Consider the following 17000-nt stretch of genomic DNA (forward strand, 5'->3'; position numbering starts at 1 on the left):
GAACTCTACCGGTAAATGTTCCCTCGGCCATAGGAAAAGCAAGCAGGTGGCTGAGGGGGAGGATGTGGGCCGTGGAGGGTAGAGCCGTGCAGAAGCTGAAGGGGGCTAGAGGCTCTTCCCTGAGTTTCTTCCTCCTGTCCTCAAACTTCTTATGGCCAAAGCCCCAGCTATTTAGGGCTTGGGGTTGGTGTGGGGTCGCACTCTCCTAGACTGCTCGAGACAGCCAGAGAGGAGAGGACAGAGGAGCACTCCGGAGAGGGATTGTGGTGTGACCATTTAGAGCTAGAAGCCACTATTGTACCAATGCTAACATCTCTATCTCTGAGCCTAAAAAGTCAGTGCAATCAGGGTCTCTTAGTTGCTAGGTTTACTTTCTGAGATAATGATCGAACTTAGCCAGTGTGACAGAGAAGGGAGAGGAAAGGAGCCGTGCAGGGGGCGGCAGTCTTGATTCTTGCACTATGGTCGGTACTTGCACAGGAAATGCTGGCGCTTGTTGCATCCATTGTTGTTCCAAGTTAAAAAGTCTGTAAGAAAATAAACAGACATTTACATTCACCTGCTTCTGTACTGAGCTGACCAGATCATCTGGGTGTTTTGCTTGGAGTCATGCCTAAGGTCATGGGATGGTTGATTTCATGTGTCAACTTGGCTAGGCTATGGCACCAGTTGTTTGGTCAAACCCAGTCTAGATGTTGAAGGTATTTTTTAGATGAGGTCCATTTACATCAATGGACTTCAGGTAAAGCAGGTTGCCGTCCATCACATGAGTGGGCCTCATCCCATCAGTTGAATGCCTTAAGAGAAAAGACCGAGGTCGCCAAAGAGGAAGGAATTCTGCCTCCAGACTGCCTGTGCACTCAAGACTGCGTCACCTCCTGTAGGAATTTCCCACCAGCTGACCTGAGCCGTGGATTTCAGACTTGCTAACCCCGCAACTGCATGAGCCAATTCCTCGAGTGATTCGCACTTTGCATGTATTAGGATGATCAGTACCATTATTTCCCCCTTTTTAAATCTTTTTATTTATTTTTTATTTTAGCATATTACGGGGGTACGAATGTTTAGGTTACGTAGATTGCCCTTGCCCCGCCCGAGTAGAGCTTCGAGCGTGTCCATCCCCCAGACGGTGCGCACCGCACCCATTAGGTGTGAATATACCCATCCCCTCCTCCCCCTCCCATCTGCCCGACACCCGATGAATGTTATCACTATATATGCACTTAAGTGTTGATCAGTTAATACTAATTTGATGGTGATATTTCCGCCTTTTTATGGAGGCATCTGAGGCACAGAGAAATAAGAAATCTGCACATGGTAACACAGCTCAGTGAAGTGGAGAAGCTGAATACCCCGGGCATTCAGAATTCGGCATCCATGCCCTTGACTACCAATTATATTGAATATGAACTTTTTTTAACTGAAAAGCTCTAGTTATCATTATGAAATGTCTCGAAGTGAACCAGTAGGTAAGTCAGGAAATTCTGTGAGCTGCAATTTTCCAGAGACACAAAGCAGTTACGTTGGGATAGAGAGGGGAGGGTCAGAAAGGGTGAGAGCAGGACACAGAATAAAGTGCCCCTTAGTTCTTTCTAAATAGATACAAACAAAGAAATGGGTCCTGGCACAGAGGGAAAGAGAATGAATGTGCGGCTATGTATTGGGACATGAATATCATACCTTTTGAATTAAGAAAAAAAATTAGCAACTGAGTCTGGGGCAAAATCCATTATACGAAAATAAAATGACGTTGATGGGGCTAAGAGTGATGTGCTTTTAAACCCCACCTTCCACCAGTTTTTCTCCAATCCTTGCTTCATTCCTTGTGTTTTTCCTTCATAGGATCCTGTGTTCTGATAGCCACGGCCTGGGGTGAGTAAACGTGGGAAAGGAAGGAACCCAAAGTCGTGGCGTTCTCAAGACGACATCAGGCTTCTAGTTCCCAGCGATACGACACAGGCAGGTTCACTGCGGAACTTTGCTGATATGCTCATGGACTGATAGGGAAAGGGTTTTGTTTGAGAACCTTGTCCAGTAGGAATCTCAGGATCCTGGGGATAGGAGTGACGTAGGGAGGCATCTGGTCTGCTGCCTCCCAAAAGCTGGTCTGGCATCCAGTCCCAGAGAGTCAGATAGTATAGGTCCGAAAAGAGAATCCCTGGGATTTTTATTTTTAAGATGTTCCTCATTTGATGCTTTTGTGCCATTGAGCTTCTCTTCTAACATTTTAATGCTTCGACTGCAATAAAAACTACAAGGTCTACCTTTTTCTTGGTTAACTCTAGTGATGGGTTTCTCGCTACTTCCTGGAGTAGCCCATTATGTGTTTGAACAGTACTAACCGTTCAAAATTTTTTCCTTCATTTGGTTAGAAATCCACATTAGTAGCTTCTACCTTCTGGCCTTGGTTGTGTTCCTTCCATCTGAATTGACTTGTGCCTTGAACAGCAGCCACTGTGGTCTCTGCTGGGCTGTGAAAATCCCTTCTCTGGCTTTTTATTTCTGAAGGTCTTCCTTGGAGCCTGTCTCCTCATATCCACCCTTCGCCCCTTGTCGTTAGAAAATTTCTTGCTTTCTTGTTCATGCTCACAAGGTTTATTCCTCAGAAAACAGTAAACTCTGCTCCATGTCCTGTGGGAGCAGCTGGGTTTCTCTCTACCTCAGCCCCAGTACCCGAGTCCTCGGGCTGGGCCCCATCCCGGGCCCACTTCTTAGCTGGCAGGGGGTCCTGGTAGCAGGTCACTAGGATGACCTGTTATACCCACTGGGATGTTCTCAAACGGCAAGTATCCTTTTCATTTTAATATTCTGTGTTCTTGTTTTACAGCTGAAATCTTCCATATCTCTTCTTAGCTATGGTCCTCAACGGGGTGCAAATTTGCCCCCCACAGGGACATTTGGCAATACCTAGGGATATTTTCAGTTGTCACAACATGGGAAGGTTGTGGCATCTACTGAGTAGAGACTGCAAATGCTGCTAAATCTCCTACAGTGTACAGGGTAGCCCCCCACAACAAAGAATTATCCAGCCCAAGATGTCATTAGTGCCAGACTTATTAGCATGAAGAGTAAAGAACGAAAGCAGGCTGGGGAAAGGAGATAGCTCAAGTGATCGTGTACGGCCTGCAGCTGGCGTTCTGGCCACTCATTCTGGGGTCAGGAGTCAGGGAAACAAACAAGAGGGAAGTACCTAGGCAAAGACTGGGTTTCCAGGACTCCTGGGGAACCCCGCTTTTAAAGAAGTCAGAAGGAAATCACCTAATTTTACCACATATATTTACTCCCTGTGGTCTGTTTCCCAAAATGTGATGGCTGTCCCTCTCATAGTATACAATATGATTTTAAAATAAATGTATTTAAGAAAAAATGAGTGGATTTAAAGAAAATATTGACTCAATAACTGAACAGCTGGTACACTGATATGGCAACGATTAGAAAGTGGTCACAAAGGACTGAAGGTTGGTAAGCAATGTCTGTGGCAAGGCCAGTGTCCTGCGGGAGAAAAGTGTTGCCCCATGTGAAATGGGGCGGGTAGGAAGGGAGGGCCCCCACGTCCGTTTTCGTCCTTCCTACATGAAGAGAAAGGGCTGCAAATTGGGGAGCAGCGAGGGAGGACACATTGGAACTTACTGTTACTGGAGCTCAGCTCTGCACAGTTCTTGCTCCCACCTGTGGCCTTGCTGGACCAGGGTCTGTACAGGTACGTGGCCCCATCTATCCACTGCCACTGCTGCCTCTGCGACAACAGGAGGTGGAAGAAATCACAGGTCAGCGCCCCTCCTGCTCACAGCCAAAGTGGTCCCCTTAGTCCCCTTTAAAACTTAGTTTTCATTGTAAAAACTGGGAAAGAACAGAAATGCATAAAGAAGGAAAAATAGAAAAGTCACTCCATTCAACCACTAAGAGGAAAACGTTAGCATATTTACTTCAGGTATAAACCTTTTCCTGTATCATTACATATTTATGTACCAAAAATGTGATCTTTAAAATATATATTCAGTTTTGTGTCTTGCTTTCTGCACATTTTTTAACGGTAAGGATGTACTATAATTTACCTTAATATTCTTCTATTGCTTGACAGGAATGTTGTTTCCAATGTACAATTATTATAAAGAAAACTGCTATGAACAACTTTGTTCATAAACCTGTTTCTGCACTTAAAAGTTATTTCCTTATGATAGAGTCCCAGAAGTAGAGTTAATGGGTCAAAGAGTATAAAATTTTGAGGTTATTGATATGCATTGCCAAAGTACTTTCCAAAAATAGTTCCATTTTAGGAATTTACATCCTCACCAATTGGGCACAAGGACAATTTCTCCATATCCTTAAAAATGTTATTCATTAAGACAAAGCAAAAGTTTGATAATCTGAAAAGTCAAATTACATTGTTGTTTTTATTTGCATTTCTTTGATTACTAGAGACATTGCACAATTTTTAGAATGTTTATTTGCCACTTATTTTCTTCAATCACAAATGTAAAAGATTAAACCACAAAAAATATCTTACAGACATAGATGTAAATACCCTATCTCTGCATGACAGAGTTCTGATTGATAGCAATGTGAATACCGAAAAACGTAAAATTTCTGATAGTCAAATAAACACCATTAAAAGCTAAATAATTGCATAAAATATTTGTAACAACTATGGCAAAGGATTACTAGTTTTTCTATAACATAATGTTCAAGAAGAGAAAAGCATGAAGATATATTTATAGATGAATACTAAAGGATAAACACACATTTGTGAAAGAGGGTGTGTGAATGTGTGGTATCTTTAGGAGTTTTATCAAGAGACAGAAAGTATGGGAACTCTGTCCTTATGTTCCCCATGTTTGTGTGAGTTAACAACGCATCTGTAAACCGCAAACCCCCTCGTTAAAAAGACCTCACATGCCATTTCTTACAATAAGGTATTGAGAGAACACTGAGAGTCTAGTGAAAAACATTAAGGATAACATAATAAATGTCAGAACATCTACGAAAAATGTTAGCTGAAAGTTTTCAACTTTAACTCAAGATTGAACGGGGATTTAATTAATCCGAATCTCATAACAGGTCTGTGTATACACACACACACGCACACACGCATATATACTTATATAAACTTTTTTTCTTCGAAGGCTCTGGAAAGCTGGTAATTTTGTGTTCTAAGATTCAGGAGGACCCTAATTAAACAGAAGCTCTATAAAATGGTGCCATTTCAATCCTGTTCTCCACTGAGAGCAAGACGTGGGTCCCTAAACCTGAGGCCTCGGTCTCCATCAGTTGGAGGCACACGACTCAAGATCCACCACCCTTGTTAGTAGGCCGGGAGGCCGTTTCCCAGAATGGGGCTATTCATCCGGCTTTCCCAAGAATGCTGTGTCTGAGGGCCAGATCTGAGGTTACCTTCTGCGGGTCATGCAGGCCAATCCATACAGGCTGGTTTCTTTGATAGCCACTTATGTACTCTGCTATGACGCTGGCTTCCTTTAAACTCAGGATAGATGCCAGGTGGGCTCCGTTTTCATAAGACTGACACTCGAGCTACATGCAAGGAGAGGTCCCATTAATGATGCCTTGAGGTTTAAAAGCACAGCCTTCTCGGCAGAACCCTCGTGTGCCAAGCAGAATGGACTCGCACAGCCCCGCCTCCTCCAGAAGTTGTCATCTAACCCCCACAGCAGACTTCCTGTCACCACGGGAGAAAACACAACTGCTGCAGCCTCAGGTCTCAGAGGAAGAGACAGCTCAAGGCGAGAGCAAGAGATTTAGGGTCAGAGGAAATGCCTGGGGTCCTGGCCTTGCCCCTCATTAGTGTATGTGACCTTGACAAGTCACTTTACCTCTCTGAGGCTCAGTGTTCTCATCTGTCAAATGGAGAAAATAATGACCGCTACTTCAGGGTTTTCAGGAGGGCTAAATATAATACTGCATTTCAACAAGTCTAAGAAACCACTGATTGTAAAATGTGCCCTTATTTTACATCCCACTAAGAAAGAAAGAAAAAAATCACTGCCAATGAATCTGTGACACACTGTTGTCTATAGCACGCATCTGATTTCAGAGGTGTTAGGATGTGAATGCAATGTGCATTGCGGAACAGCTAATTCGGTAGTGCTCTTCGCCGGACACCTCCAATACGCTGGGCACCTTCCATATGCTATCGTGTTTAATCCTAACAACGGTCTTAGGAAGTAGGGCCCACTTTTAGCTTACAAATGGGGAAATGGAGCATCAGGAAACGGGGATAGACACTGGCATAGAGCCTGCGCCTGCCTAACTCCCAGGCCTATGTCTTTTCTATTTTAAATTATTATTACCCTGTGTTACACAAGAATAACACATTGTAAATTATAAACCGTGGTCTTTAACTTATTTTTACTTGCTACCAAATAAGTATAGGATAAATTGCCTAAAATCTGAGGTAGAGGAGAGGAGACGAGACTCCTTGATATGTTGGTTTAGAATTCCCAGGTCCCTGGAATTCACCGGCCAATTGAAGGTTGTACCTGTTCATTTGCCTTTCCTCGATGGTAGCCACGCCATCACATCTGGTCAAATTTGGGGGTTTCTTCCCACCAGGTAAGCTGCACTAGAGGCTGATATGTAACTAGCTGCTCAGCTATAACTTGTAAAAGTTTCAGCTCTAAATCCAAATCTGTTTTATTCCTGCATGTCTTTATACTGATCCCCAATTCTTACTTCTTCCTTCTTCCTCTGCGAAGGTGCTACCTTCTTTCATATCCAAGGATGTGCGATCTGAATTTTTCTTATAGATTAATAAATGATAATCATCCACTGTTATAAGGATGGTATGGAACACATAACATGATTAATTCTTGTCCTATAACTAGAAATCTATTGTTCAATTAAACAGGGCAAATATTTTTATGTGTGTGTGCGTGTGCGTAAAAATTCTATTTTATACTCTTCTGGAGTTGTGTTACAGGATGTGTCTACCTGACAAGAAGTGATTTACGTGATTTCCTCCCCCCCAGTTCACACAGCTGGTAGTGACGGATCTGTAACTAGAACTCAGACCTTTGCCTCTAAAGCCTGTGACCAGATCTGCATGTGCTTCTCACCGTTCCCTCCATCAGCTTCCTGGAGTCCAGGAGCTGGGGCTGGCCAGCAGCACAGGGAGGAGTCAGTTCCAGGCCCTCTGGCCCTCCTTTCTGAGCGCCCTCTAGGCTCTCTGTGTCTGGGCTTGATAACTTCTGCGAAGGCTCAGAATTAATCCTATGGGTGGTTCGTTCTTTGAGAATCTGAGTTGAGCATCTGACATGTGCCATGTGCTCTATGCAAGTCGTTTTAAAGAATCCTCCCCACCAGCCATGAGGTGGAAAGTGTCATCCCGTGTTATAGTATGGGGACAGGTAAAGTGAGGTAGAAAAACACCCAGCGAGTGGTGGAGTGTGCTTTAAACGCAGGCCGATATTATCGCAGGGTTCCTCAAGTTCCTCAGACGACACAGAATTAGCACTGTCGTCTCTGGAGACGGGAAGCACAAGTGTCCTTTCAAGGTTTCATCAAGCTACTCCCCGAGAACCGAGGGGAAGGCCCACGGCTCTCCGTGAGCGCTTTTCCCTTCCTCGGGCAGAGTCTGGGAAATCCTTTCTCAACACTTTCTCTCTCCCCCTCTTTCTCTCTCTCTTTTTATACAATTATTCGGGACTTAGCACAGACTTTGTTGGGTTTGCTCTGCTATTTACTTTCAGTGTAATCTTGGGAAAGTCATTTATGCTCACACCACATTGAATTTTCTATTTATATGTCACAATCCTGCATTAACCCTGGACTTTTTAAGGTCAGAGAATCCTTTTTATCCTCAGTAGCTGTCGTGTGGCAGGTGTCCATCCTTGCTTTTTCTTTTTTCACTGTTGAGTTATACACAGGGATTCTGAGGCCATCCAGGCCAGATCACACCACGGTGTACCCACAGGTCTCCCCAGTCGGTCACTTCAGTCCAACAATTCGGAGACGACAGCACTGACTCCCCACACTCGGCTGAGGGGACTGACTTTGACTGTCTGTTTGGTTATCTCTTAGACGAAGCCTCAGTGAAGTGAAATCGCGGCGTCTGCGGGCTGTATAGACAGTGGGCCCTTCCCTCCCTGTGTTTGGACGCTGCACCTGTCGGGCGGCTCCGAGGCGTCTGTTCCAGGCCTGTCTACACATAGCTCTCGTTCTGGCAAATCTCGTACAAAAATTTGGTTATTCTTTCTGTAAGTTCCTCATCTTCTTATCCTTCCTTGATTTGCATATTTTTGTCTTCTCTAGTGACAGTGAGCATGTTGAGGGCAGGGGCCATTTCTTATTCATCCTTATGTCTCTGCAGCCCAGCCCGGGTCTGGGCATATAGCACCCGCTTCATCAATGCTCACAAAATCGAATCAGTCTCTCCGCTTCTCCAACCAGGCAGCTTCTCCTGAGAGTGCCGAGGTAGGACCCTGCTCCTGCACGAGATGAGATCTGGGGCTCAGGCTGGCCCCTTGCTCTACAGAAGCCAGGCCAGCAGGAAGCAAATTCTTACCTCAGCATCCGACCAGTTCCTCAGCTTCCGGAAGTATCCATAGCAATTGGGTCTATAGTAAAACCATCCACTGGCACAGCTGGGTCTCATGATGATATCTGCACACAAACAAAAGGTGATTACAAGTTATGACAGAAAAATCAATCTGTTTCCAGGCTCGATGCAGTTTACAAATCCAGAATCCCTTGAATGGAAAAAGAGTCCCTTCAGGGAGGACCTTGCTACTCTGCCAAAAATTTATTGTGTTAATCTTTCTCCCAGCCTTCTCCAAAGGGACCTATGGCCTTTTACCAGAGGGACTGTGCTTTGTTAAGCAATCAGACTTTTCTGGGATTCCCGGACACTGGATCTGAACTGACACTAATTCTAGGAGACCCAAAATGTCACTGTGGTCCCCAGCCAGAGTATGGGTTATGGAAGTCAGGTGATTGATAGAGTTTTAGCTCAGTCTGTCTCACAGTGGGTCCAGTGGGTCCCCAGAACATACCCTGTGGTTATTTCTCCAGTCCAGAATGCATAATTGGAATAGACATACTCAGCAGCTGGTGGAGTCTTACATTGGTAGTGAAGGTCAAACAACTATAACTTAAGGCAGCAGAAGAATGGATAAGGGGCATGAATTGGTGGTTTTAGGCATTACTAGCAGGGAGACGTCTTTTGGCGGGGGGACATGGGACAGGTTAGATGGCCGTTTGGCTGGAGCTTGAGACTAGCTGGGCTGTGTATCAGTATCAAGGAGGGAGCATTTTGGGCAAAGGGCATGGTCTGGGCAGACGAGTGGAGACAGGAATGCACAAGGCGCACACGGAAACAGCGAGCACCTAAGTTTGCCTTAAGTACAGGCTGTCTGTCAGGCAACCGTGGTAGAAAGGAATTGGGAAGAGTCAGGGCCTGGAAGCCAAGGAAGCAGTGATTCAGGGATGCCCACACTCTTCCTGCTGGTCAGCTGGCGCATGGGCCACGTCACTGAATCTGCAGGTTTATGAAGAGGGGGAGGTGGCTGGATGAAGGGGATGCCAACCTAGCAAGTCTGGGCTTTGTGGCAATGTGGCTATACTCTGACACCATAGATGGATGCCAGGGTCTTTCCTTCCACAGTGGATGTCCACAGACTATAGTTGTCACCATTGCGTTTCCTCTCGCCCCACTCAAATGACACTACTGTAACTTGTTTGCCCCACTCTTACATTTAATTTCATCCTCCACCTATAAATCTCCAAGGACTCCCCACTGCTTTGAAATAGGCTCCCTGCTCATCTAGCATTTAAGAGATTTTACAACCTGGTTGTATCAATCTATCCAGCTGCATCCTTCTATGCAGCACTCCAGGCTCTGTTTGGAACATGATGCTTATTACAGATGTAGATCCTTTGCGTGTCCTACTCCTTGTATCTGTGAATGATGGATAATGACTAACCTCGCTAAGACCTAGCAGAAAAGGTTTCGAGGGGTACCTCAAAGATACTAGGAACAAACAGCAAAGACATTCATGTATTTAAAAGCCTCACTTTCTACTACCTTTCGAAATATGGACATAATTTTACGTTAAATAAAAAGCAAGGCTTTACGGCATTGCTGCTACTACGACCACTATCACCAGCTTGCATCTGTAAGGTGCTTTCTTCGTGCCAGGTACCACGCTGAGCAGCTAACCCACACTACTTTTTCCTCATAACAGCTTAGGGAGGGAAGGAAACAGCTTAAGGTAGTCACCTGCCCAAGCCACACAGTAAGATGAAAAAGCTACTTTACAGATTTCGTTTTATGACTTAAAAACCTATGTTCCTGCCATCGACTTTCCCAACTTTGGCCTTTATAAGCGTGAAAAAATAAGAAATTAGAAATTTAGCAACAGAAGTAATTAGAGGGTTGGGATGCCTCAGTTATTTTATCAGGAGGAAAGAAGGCAAAGAAGATCCTTGGTTCTAAAAGTAAAAAATTGATCTTGTTAAGAGGAGGCTGGCCAGTGATTGTCGTTCCAAAAGGGACAGATAACGAAACGGGCTTGAAGCTCCGGAGGCGCAGCCTGGAGAGACGTTAGGAAGCACGCCTTCCACTAACACTGGCGAGCACATTCTGACAAGGTGGCAAACAGGAGCCCAAACCTCTGGCCCTGCGTCTGAGGACAAGGACCCCTGACATCACACTTGATGTCCCTAATTCAGTTCATTGTGATTCTCTTGTGCACTCTAAGGTGACTTTGCTTGGCATTCTCTGGACAAACATGTGAGGACGCATCCTCTATGACCATGGTCTTCATTTCCCTTGAATCCAGGTAGTGAGAGCAGAGTCCTAGGGATACACACGGAGGCCCTGGACCAGGTCAGGACAAAGGTGGCGCAAGATCACACTCTAAGCCAACTGTCGATAATCTCTCTCTCTCCTTTCTCTGTCTCTCTTGTGTCTCTGTTTGAGTGTTGTTCTCTGTCTCTGCCCATCTCTCTGTTCGATTTTCTCCCTGTATGCATCTCTGTGTCTATTTTTCTCTCCCTGTCTTTGCACTCTCTGTCCCTGTCTCTGTCTCTCTTGTCTCTGTGCCTGTGTGTCTGTCCTTGTGTATGATTCCTTCACCTATGTCTCTAACTCTCATCTACCCTCCCCCAATCTCCCCTCTCCTTTCTGCCCCTCACCCTGCAATATCGCCGCTCTGGCTGAGCACCCCCTGGTGGAGACAGTTTAACTCCTACAAATGCAACTAACTGCTGCTCTGCCTTCCACTATTCCATATGTTTATTGAGAATTTACTACATACCAGGCACAGTTTCAGGCAGTTTACATATATTCTAATCATCTTCACGATAGCCCTGTCATTATCCCCATGTTCTGGATAAGGAAATGAAGGCAGAAAGAAGTTGTCGTGTCCTAGGGTCCCACAGCAAATAAGCAATAAAGGCAAGATTCAACCCCAGATAGTCTGACTCCAAGTCTTAGCCGTCTTAGTCATTATGCTCGAGTTATTGGTTTTAAATTCTGTATGGGCCAAGCAGGCTCATTCAGGTTACCTTGTTTAATTATCAGGGTCTCCCTGAGAGATAGGGGTGGATATTCATTTCCATTGTACACATAAGGAAACCTCCTCAGAAAGTTGAGTGACCTGCTGAGGTCACCCAGTTGGGGAGTGAGGTGGGAACGGAAGAGGAGCCAACGTGTCCTCAGCAGCCCTGGATCTCTGACCCCAGTTCTCATGGTGCCAGAGCCCCTCATCACTACACATGCAGTGTCAGGAGGTCTCAGCTCCCAGATCTTGCCTGGACAACTCTAATAGTCTCTCTACTCCATTGCTTACTAGATGTGTGACCTTGGGAACAGTATTTTATCTCTTTTAGCTTTAGTTTTCTTGTCTGTACAATGGGGACCAACAACAAATACCTTCTTCATAGGGTTGCTGGGAGGACTAATTGAAACAATGCATGTGTAGTCATTAGTACATAGCCTAATATGTAGCAGTTGTTCAGTAAGTAGTAGCTAATTAAAAAATTGTAGCTATTAAAAACCATCATCATTATTATTATGCAATATTTTTGAAAATATTAACCAACTGACATTTTCTATTGTCCATAAATTATGTTGCTCCTGTCTCTCCCTTCATTGAATCAATGGCATGCATTGCTTCAGGGGAAGAGCAGCTACGGGCCAGCAGAGAAATCACTGTGATGGCAATAAGAACTAACTATACTCTTCACCACCAGGTCTTGTTGAGAGAGAAAATTGATTTCTGAATCCCCCACAGTTCCCTTAAGTGCAAGATTAGACTTTTTCCATTAAGTGGTAGTGCAAAGACCATATAGAATATCTCCTAAGGGATGTTCCCCCAAGATACTAAGTAGAAAATCTTTCTATAGCTAGGAAGATCTATCCAGAAAGGGCAATAGAAGGACCTGTGATGAATGTTCTGGCTGCACCTCTTCCCGGGGAGAGAAACTGGAGGTTGGTCAGATCCCAGGGGTGAGGATGGTGGTTGTATCTCATTCCCCAGGACATAGCTTGGGCAAATTTCAAGCCCATTTAAGGAAGCCTGAGGTCAGCACAAAATCAGAGCAGCAGGGAACCACCTGGCCATGTAGAAATGGCCACAAAAGGCAGCTCTGCAGGAGTGGCTCAAGGGCAGCTTCCCAGAGTCTTGCACACTCTTGCATGGTTCAGAGAAGGTGGCTGAGTTCCACAGGTCCTAAACAGCCATAGATGGTTGAGAGAATTGGTGGCTGGAAACAGGAGTGGAGCTGAGGGGCAGAGAGCTCTGGACTACAAGGACATGTCAAGGGTAGGCTATGGCAAGGACCACAGACTTCAGCCATGGGAGCCAACACGATGCCCAAAGAACCTTGCTTCTCTTAGTATTTCCTCCCTGTGGATCCTCTCCTTGGCCAAGTACATTCCCCAGTGGGAGAAGTGCTAAGTTACAGACAGCAGTGGGCCCTCAGGAGGCCCTCTTCTCAAGCAGAAGTGACACTCAAGCATGGAACTTCGCTCACTCTTCCACAAGCAACTCCCAGCAAGGCCTTGTAGGACTGCAAAAGTCACCCAAGACTAGGAGCCAGGGCATCACATAGTCTTGCTGTATGACCTTGGAAAAGTCTCTCCCCTTCTCTAGATCTCATTTTCCTCATAAATAGAGCAACAGAGTTACACCAGATTAGCCCACATTTCATTTCCTTCCATTTCAGGTGTTCCATGATAGCCTTAGCTCACTCATACGGTTTTCTTCCACTGTGCTTTCCATTGGTAGATTCTAAAGTATTGCTACTAACTTGTTGACATGCTACTTTGCATTTGATGCTTGGTTTATAAGTGTGTAAGAGCCAGCTCTCCAACTAGGTTGTAGGTCCGTTGCAAACGGGAATCCCTGATATGCTCAAAAAGGAAAATAGTGGATGAATATTGGGAAATTTTAATTACAGCTATGACTTATTGATAGTCTACTAGGTGTCAGGTACTCTACCCTTCACAATGAGCTCAAAAAAATAATATTATAATTTACACTTCATTGATTATTTTAGTATGGCTTACAATCATACAGAGTTGAATTTTGTTTGATTCTAGAGTCCTTAAACTTTTTACCACATCACACTGTTTTTCATTCCCATCTTTAAAATTTATTTCCTGCAGTGCCTAAATATTTTCTCATAGGGTGAGTGGATGGATGTGTCATGTGCACTGTGTGAACATTAACTGTGGGCTCAATCTCAGCTAAGCGATGGGTACTCACCACCCAGGACTTCAGGATTGGCCACAAAGCTGAGCAGTAGGAGCAGCTGCATGACTTTGGAAGCCATCTTCCTCTTCGCTGAGGACACCTCTACTGCAAGGATCTCAGAGTCCTTGCAAGTTTTTCTTTGAAATTCCTGGATTTGCCTAGATCTGCAAATCTAAACACATTTGCACTGGTGAGAAGGACCCAGGAATTCGGCTGCCATATCACACACATATGGAGGAAAAGGATACAGTGTTTTTCTGGCTCAATCCAGATTTTACAATGAACGGAATCTCAAGTTAAACATGGAGATGAAAAAAATTTAACTTATGAGATTTTGTTCTCACCTGCAAGGCCTTGTGGGCCAGAGCCAGAGACTTATCTACAGTGGACTATGATTTGTAAACTGTGAAGAGCCTGCCCCTGTTATTTTCAGGAGAACCAGCAGAGGGGTCCAAGACAAGCTCTCTCACAGATGAGGTGGTGATGGGCTTTCTACGGTCAAGAAAATCAAATCAAGTGGTTCCAACACTGAAGTTTTTAATGTTAGGATTAAAAGTGAACATATGGTTCAATATCCACATTTTACAGATGAGAAAAACCTGACGTCCATGGGTAGGTATGAAGTCACTTGCTCATGGTCACCAGCTACAAGCAAGTCTGACTTCCGTTTAGCATTCTTTTCCTTATACTTAGTGGATGTCACTTTTTTTTTTAAAGAAAATAGCTTTATTATACTTCCCCATTATCAAAAAATACATAAGTTATTATTTATAAAATAGCAATGCAAAACTAGAAAATAAGAGGGAAATCTCATCTCCTAGACATATAATTTGGTGAATAGCCTATAGACATCTCTCTTTGTACAATTTTACATAAATTGAATCATGCCGTTCTGTAACTTGGTTTTGTTTCTCAGAAATAGATTGATTGTAATAAATTTTCTTGTATTCACATAAATTTGATGCAGTCTAAATTTCTCCTTGTGTAAATTCACATATGCAGGGTTGCAGCATTACAGATCATGCACATTGTCATTTTGGTACCCTTGTCCTAAAATGCCCTCTGACTATACCACACATCCCACTAATAATGCACGGGAATATTGGTTACCCAAACTTCCAATGAAAACTTAATTTTGCCAACTTTTAAAAAATTTTGGTATATTAAAGAAAAACCTTAGTATCTTTTAATACTTTACAATTACTAATGAAATTAAACATCTTTTCACATAATGATTAGCTTTTTATGTTTCTTTTGCATATTTTCAGTTTATAGCTTTGTACATTTTTCTATTTCATTGTTTCTTTGTCAATGATTTGTAAGATCTTTTTTGTATAATTATTGTCTTTCACATATTGCTAATAGTATTTCCCAGTTCGTATTTTTCTCTTATTTATATTTTTTGCCATTCTTGGATTTTTAAAAATTATATTATCATTTTTATGGTTTCCCTTAAAATTTTTGGAATTTGTATAAGAAAGACTGGTCATCACTGTCACATAAAGTGATTATATATATATATTCATCTATATCCCTTTTTATTTTCATCTCTCTGGGCTTTATTTTAGCATAACCATGGAACTGAGTTCTGGATTTTCCTTCCAAATAATTATTAAGATGAGCAATTCCTTGAATTCTCATTTGACCATTCCTTATGATCCCCAAATCAGGATATATGGGCTAACTTTCAAATAACAGGTTGCTTAAGGGGAGCGGTGGAATATGCTATTTGAAATGAAAACTTTCCTAGGAAATCTAATCTGGGGTCCATATGAACACTTCAATGCAGCGTTAACAGAGAAGGGGACAAAGGATGAAGAGTGTGGAGCTGTGATGCCTCCCCCCACCCCTTCTTAATCATGGCATGAACCTTGCACTCCTTTGCTGAACTTTCCTTCCACAAGTAACAGGGTATTTTCAGTGTCCTGAAACCCCTTTAAATGCAAATTGTTATCACTTTTCTGTCAAGCTGACTGTCTGGGGGAAGGGAGGTACAGCATTTTTCGATTAATCTATAAATGATTTTTAGTTATTAATAACTGGTATTCATTGAATGACTGTATGCCATGTCATTTAACCCTCATAACTAGGCCACACTGCAGTTATCATTAACTTATTTATAGATGAAGAAACTGACATTCATTGAGATTAAGTAACTTTCCCAAAGTTTGATAGCTACCGGACTGCAGAGCCATGATTTAACTCAACACTGTTCGACGCCACATCCAATGCTCTTTACAATGAGAGAAAAGTGAAAATAAGTGATTCAAATCAAACAATGCAACAACAGAAAGCATGGCTAACATCCTTAGAGCTATAATTTGTCTGGCCTGGTTAATAGCTGGCAGAAGAAAACAGATATTCAAAGAAAGCCCTCCACCCTCGACTGCAGGGAGGATTACCTGGTTGGCAACTAAGGCTTTGAGGATCTCTGCCTTCTTCAGTGTCTTGCATGGTCCCAGGCAAAGTTTCTGGAGCTCTTATATCTTCTTGCCCAGGAATTAATAACCTTTATTTTAATCATAGACCAATAATGTTGTTTACAGATAATAATACATCCATATAAACCTTATCTGCGGTTAAGAAAATGAACCGTATCAGAGATGGCTTGAGAATGTATGCAAGTTGTGCTTTCAATAGCCAGGAAAGGAACCGCTCCCTGTGTGCAAACCTTTTCTTTACATCCCATTATCAAAACTGACAATATCCTATCATCTTCCTCTCCCTTTATTTTTTCTTTTGTCTCCCTTTTCCTTTATTTCTCCTTCCTTTCTTGAAAAACATCCCTCTTCAACTCTAAAGAATCATGTGTCTATCCTTGCAGAAAGAATTTGCCATCAGGGCTGGACATAGGTTATGGCCCATGTGGTGAGATTGAGGTGCACCTACAGGATCTCCTCCCTAGAGCACGAGCCCTGTCTCCCCCCAGCAGGCATCTTTTCCTTGGATATCTACAATTCAGATATCTACAAGGCACTGAAATCTTATTCTAATGGAGGGCAATTAGGTAAAAGTAGCTTACACTGATAGAATATTTTACAATAAAGTGTTTGCATTTAAGTCATCAAATGAGATCCCAACGAAATCCCTGAGCAACACAGAGCAGTCATCCGCGTTACGCACTCAGGAAGCCAAGGTTAAGATCCATTAGGAAACCTGGCCCTGTTCACATGCTGGTCCGTGGTGGAGCTGGACATTGAACCCAGGCCTTCTGACACCAAATCTAGCTCTGTTTGCTAAATCACAGTGTTATTGAGAAATAGGCTATTTGAAAAGGGTAACAAAATT

General features: G+C 43.4%; 1 protein-coding gene across 1 annotated transcript; it reads right to left on the minus strand.

Moving 5' to 3' along the window:
- Positions 1–345: 345 nt before the first annotated feature.
- On the minus strand, positions 346–16201 carry REG4 (regenerating islet-derived family, member 4). The gene is made up of 6 exons (XM_012643435.1): positions 16115–16201; positions 13725–13884; positions 8519–8616; positions 5392–5529; positions 3631–3736; positions 346–527 (listed from the first exon to the last, which is right to left on the minus strand). The coding sequence occupies exons 2-6, from the start codon at positions 13789–13791 to the stop codon at positions 460–462; spliced, it is 477 nt and encodes a 158-aa protein (XP_012498889.1). The 5' UTR covers positions 13792–13884; positions 16115–16201; the 3' UTR covers positions 346–459.
- Positions 16202–17000: the final 799 nt, after the last annotated feature.

The sequence above is a fragment of the Propithecus coquereli genome, unplaced genomic scaffold (genome assembly GCF_000956105.1).
Source record: "Propithecus coquereli isolate 6110/MARCELLA unplaced genomic scaffold, Pcoq_1.0 Scaffold197, whole genome shotgun sequence".
Classification (NCBI taxonomy): Eukaryota; Metazoa; Chordata; class Mammalia; order Primates; family Indriidae; genus Propithecus; species Propithecus coquereli.

Excerpts from the sequence above, each read along its gene's own strand:
- REG4 (XM_012643435.1), bottom strand. The coding sequence starts at position 13,791 with ATGGCTTCCAAAGTCATGCAGCTGCTCCTACTGCTCAGCTTTGTGGCC. Across the intron at positions 8,617-13,724 it reads CAATCCTGAAGTCCTGGGTG|ATATCATCATGAGACCCAGC; the intron begins GTGAGTACCCAT and ends GTTTGTGTGCAG. Across the intron at positions 5,530-8,518 it reads GGAACTGGTCGGATGCTGAG|CTCGAGTGTCAGTCTTATGA; the intron begins GTAAGAATTTGC and ends CCTTGCATGTAG.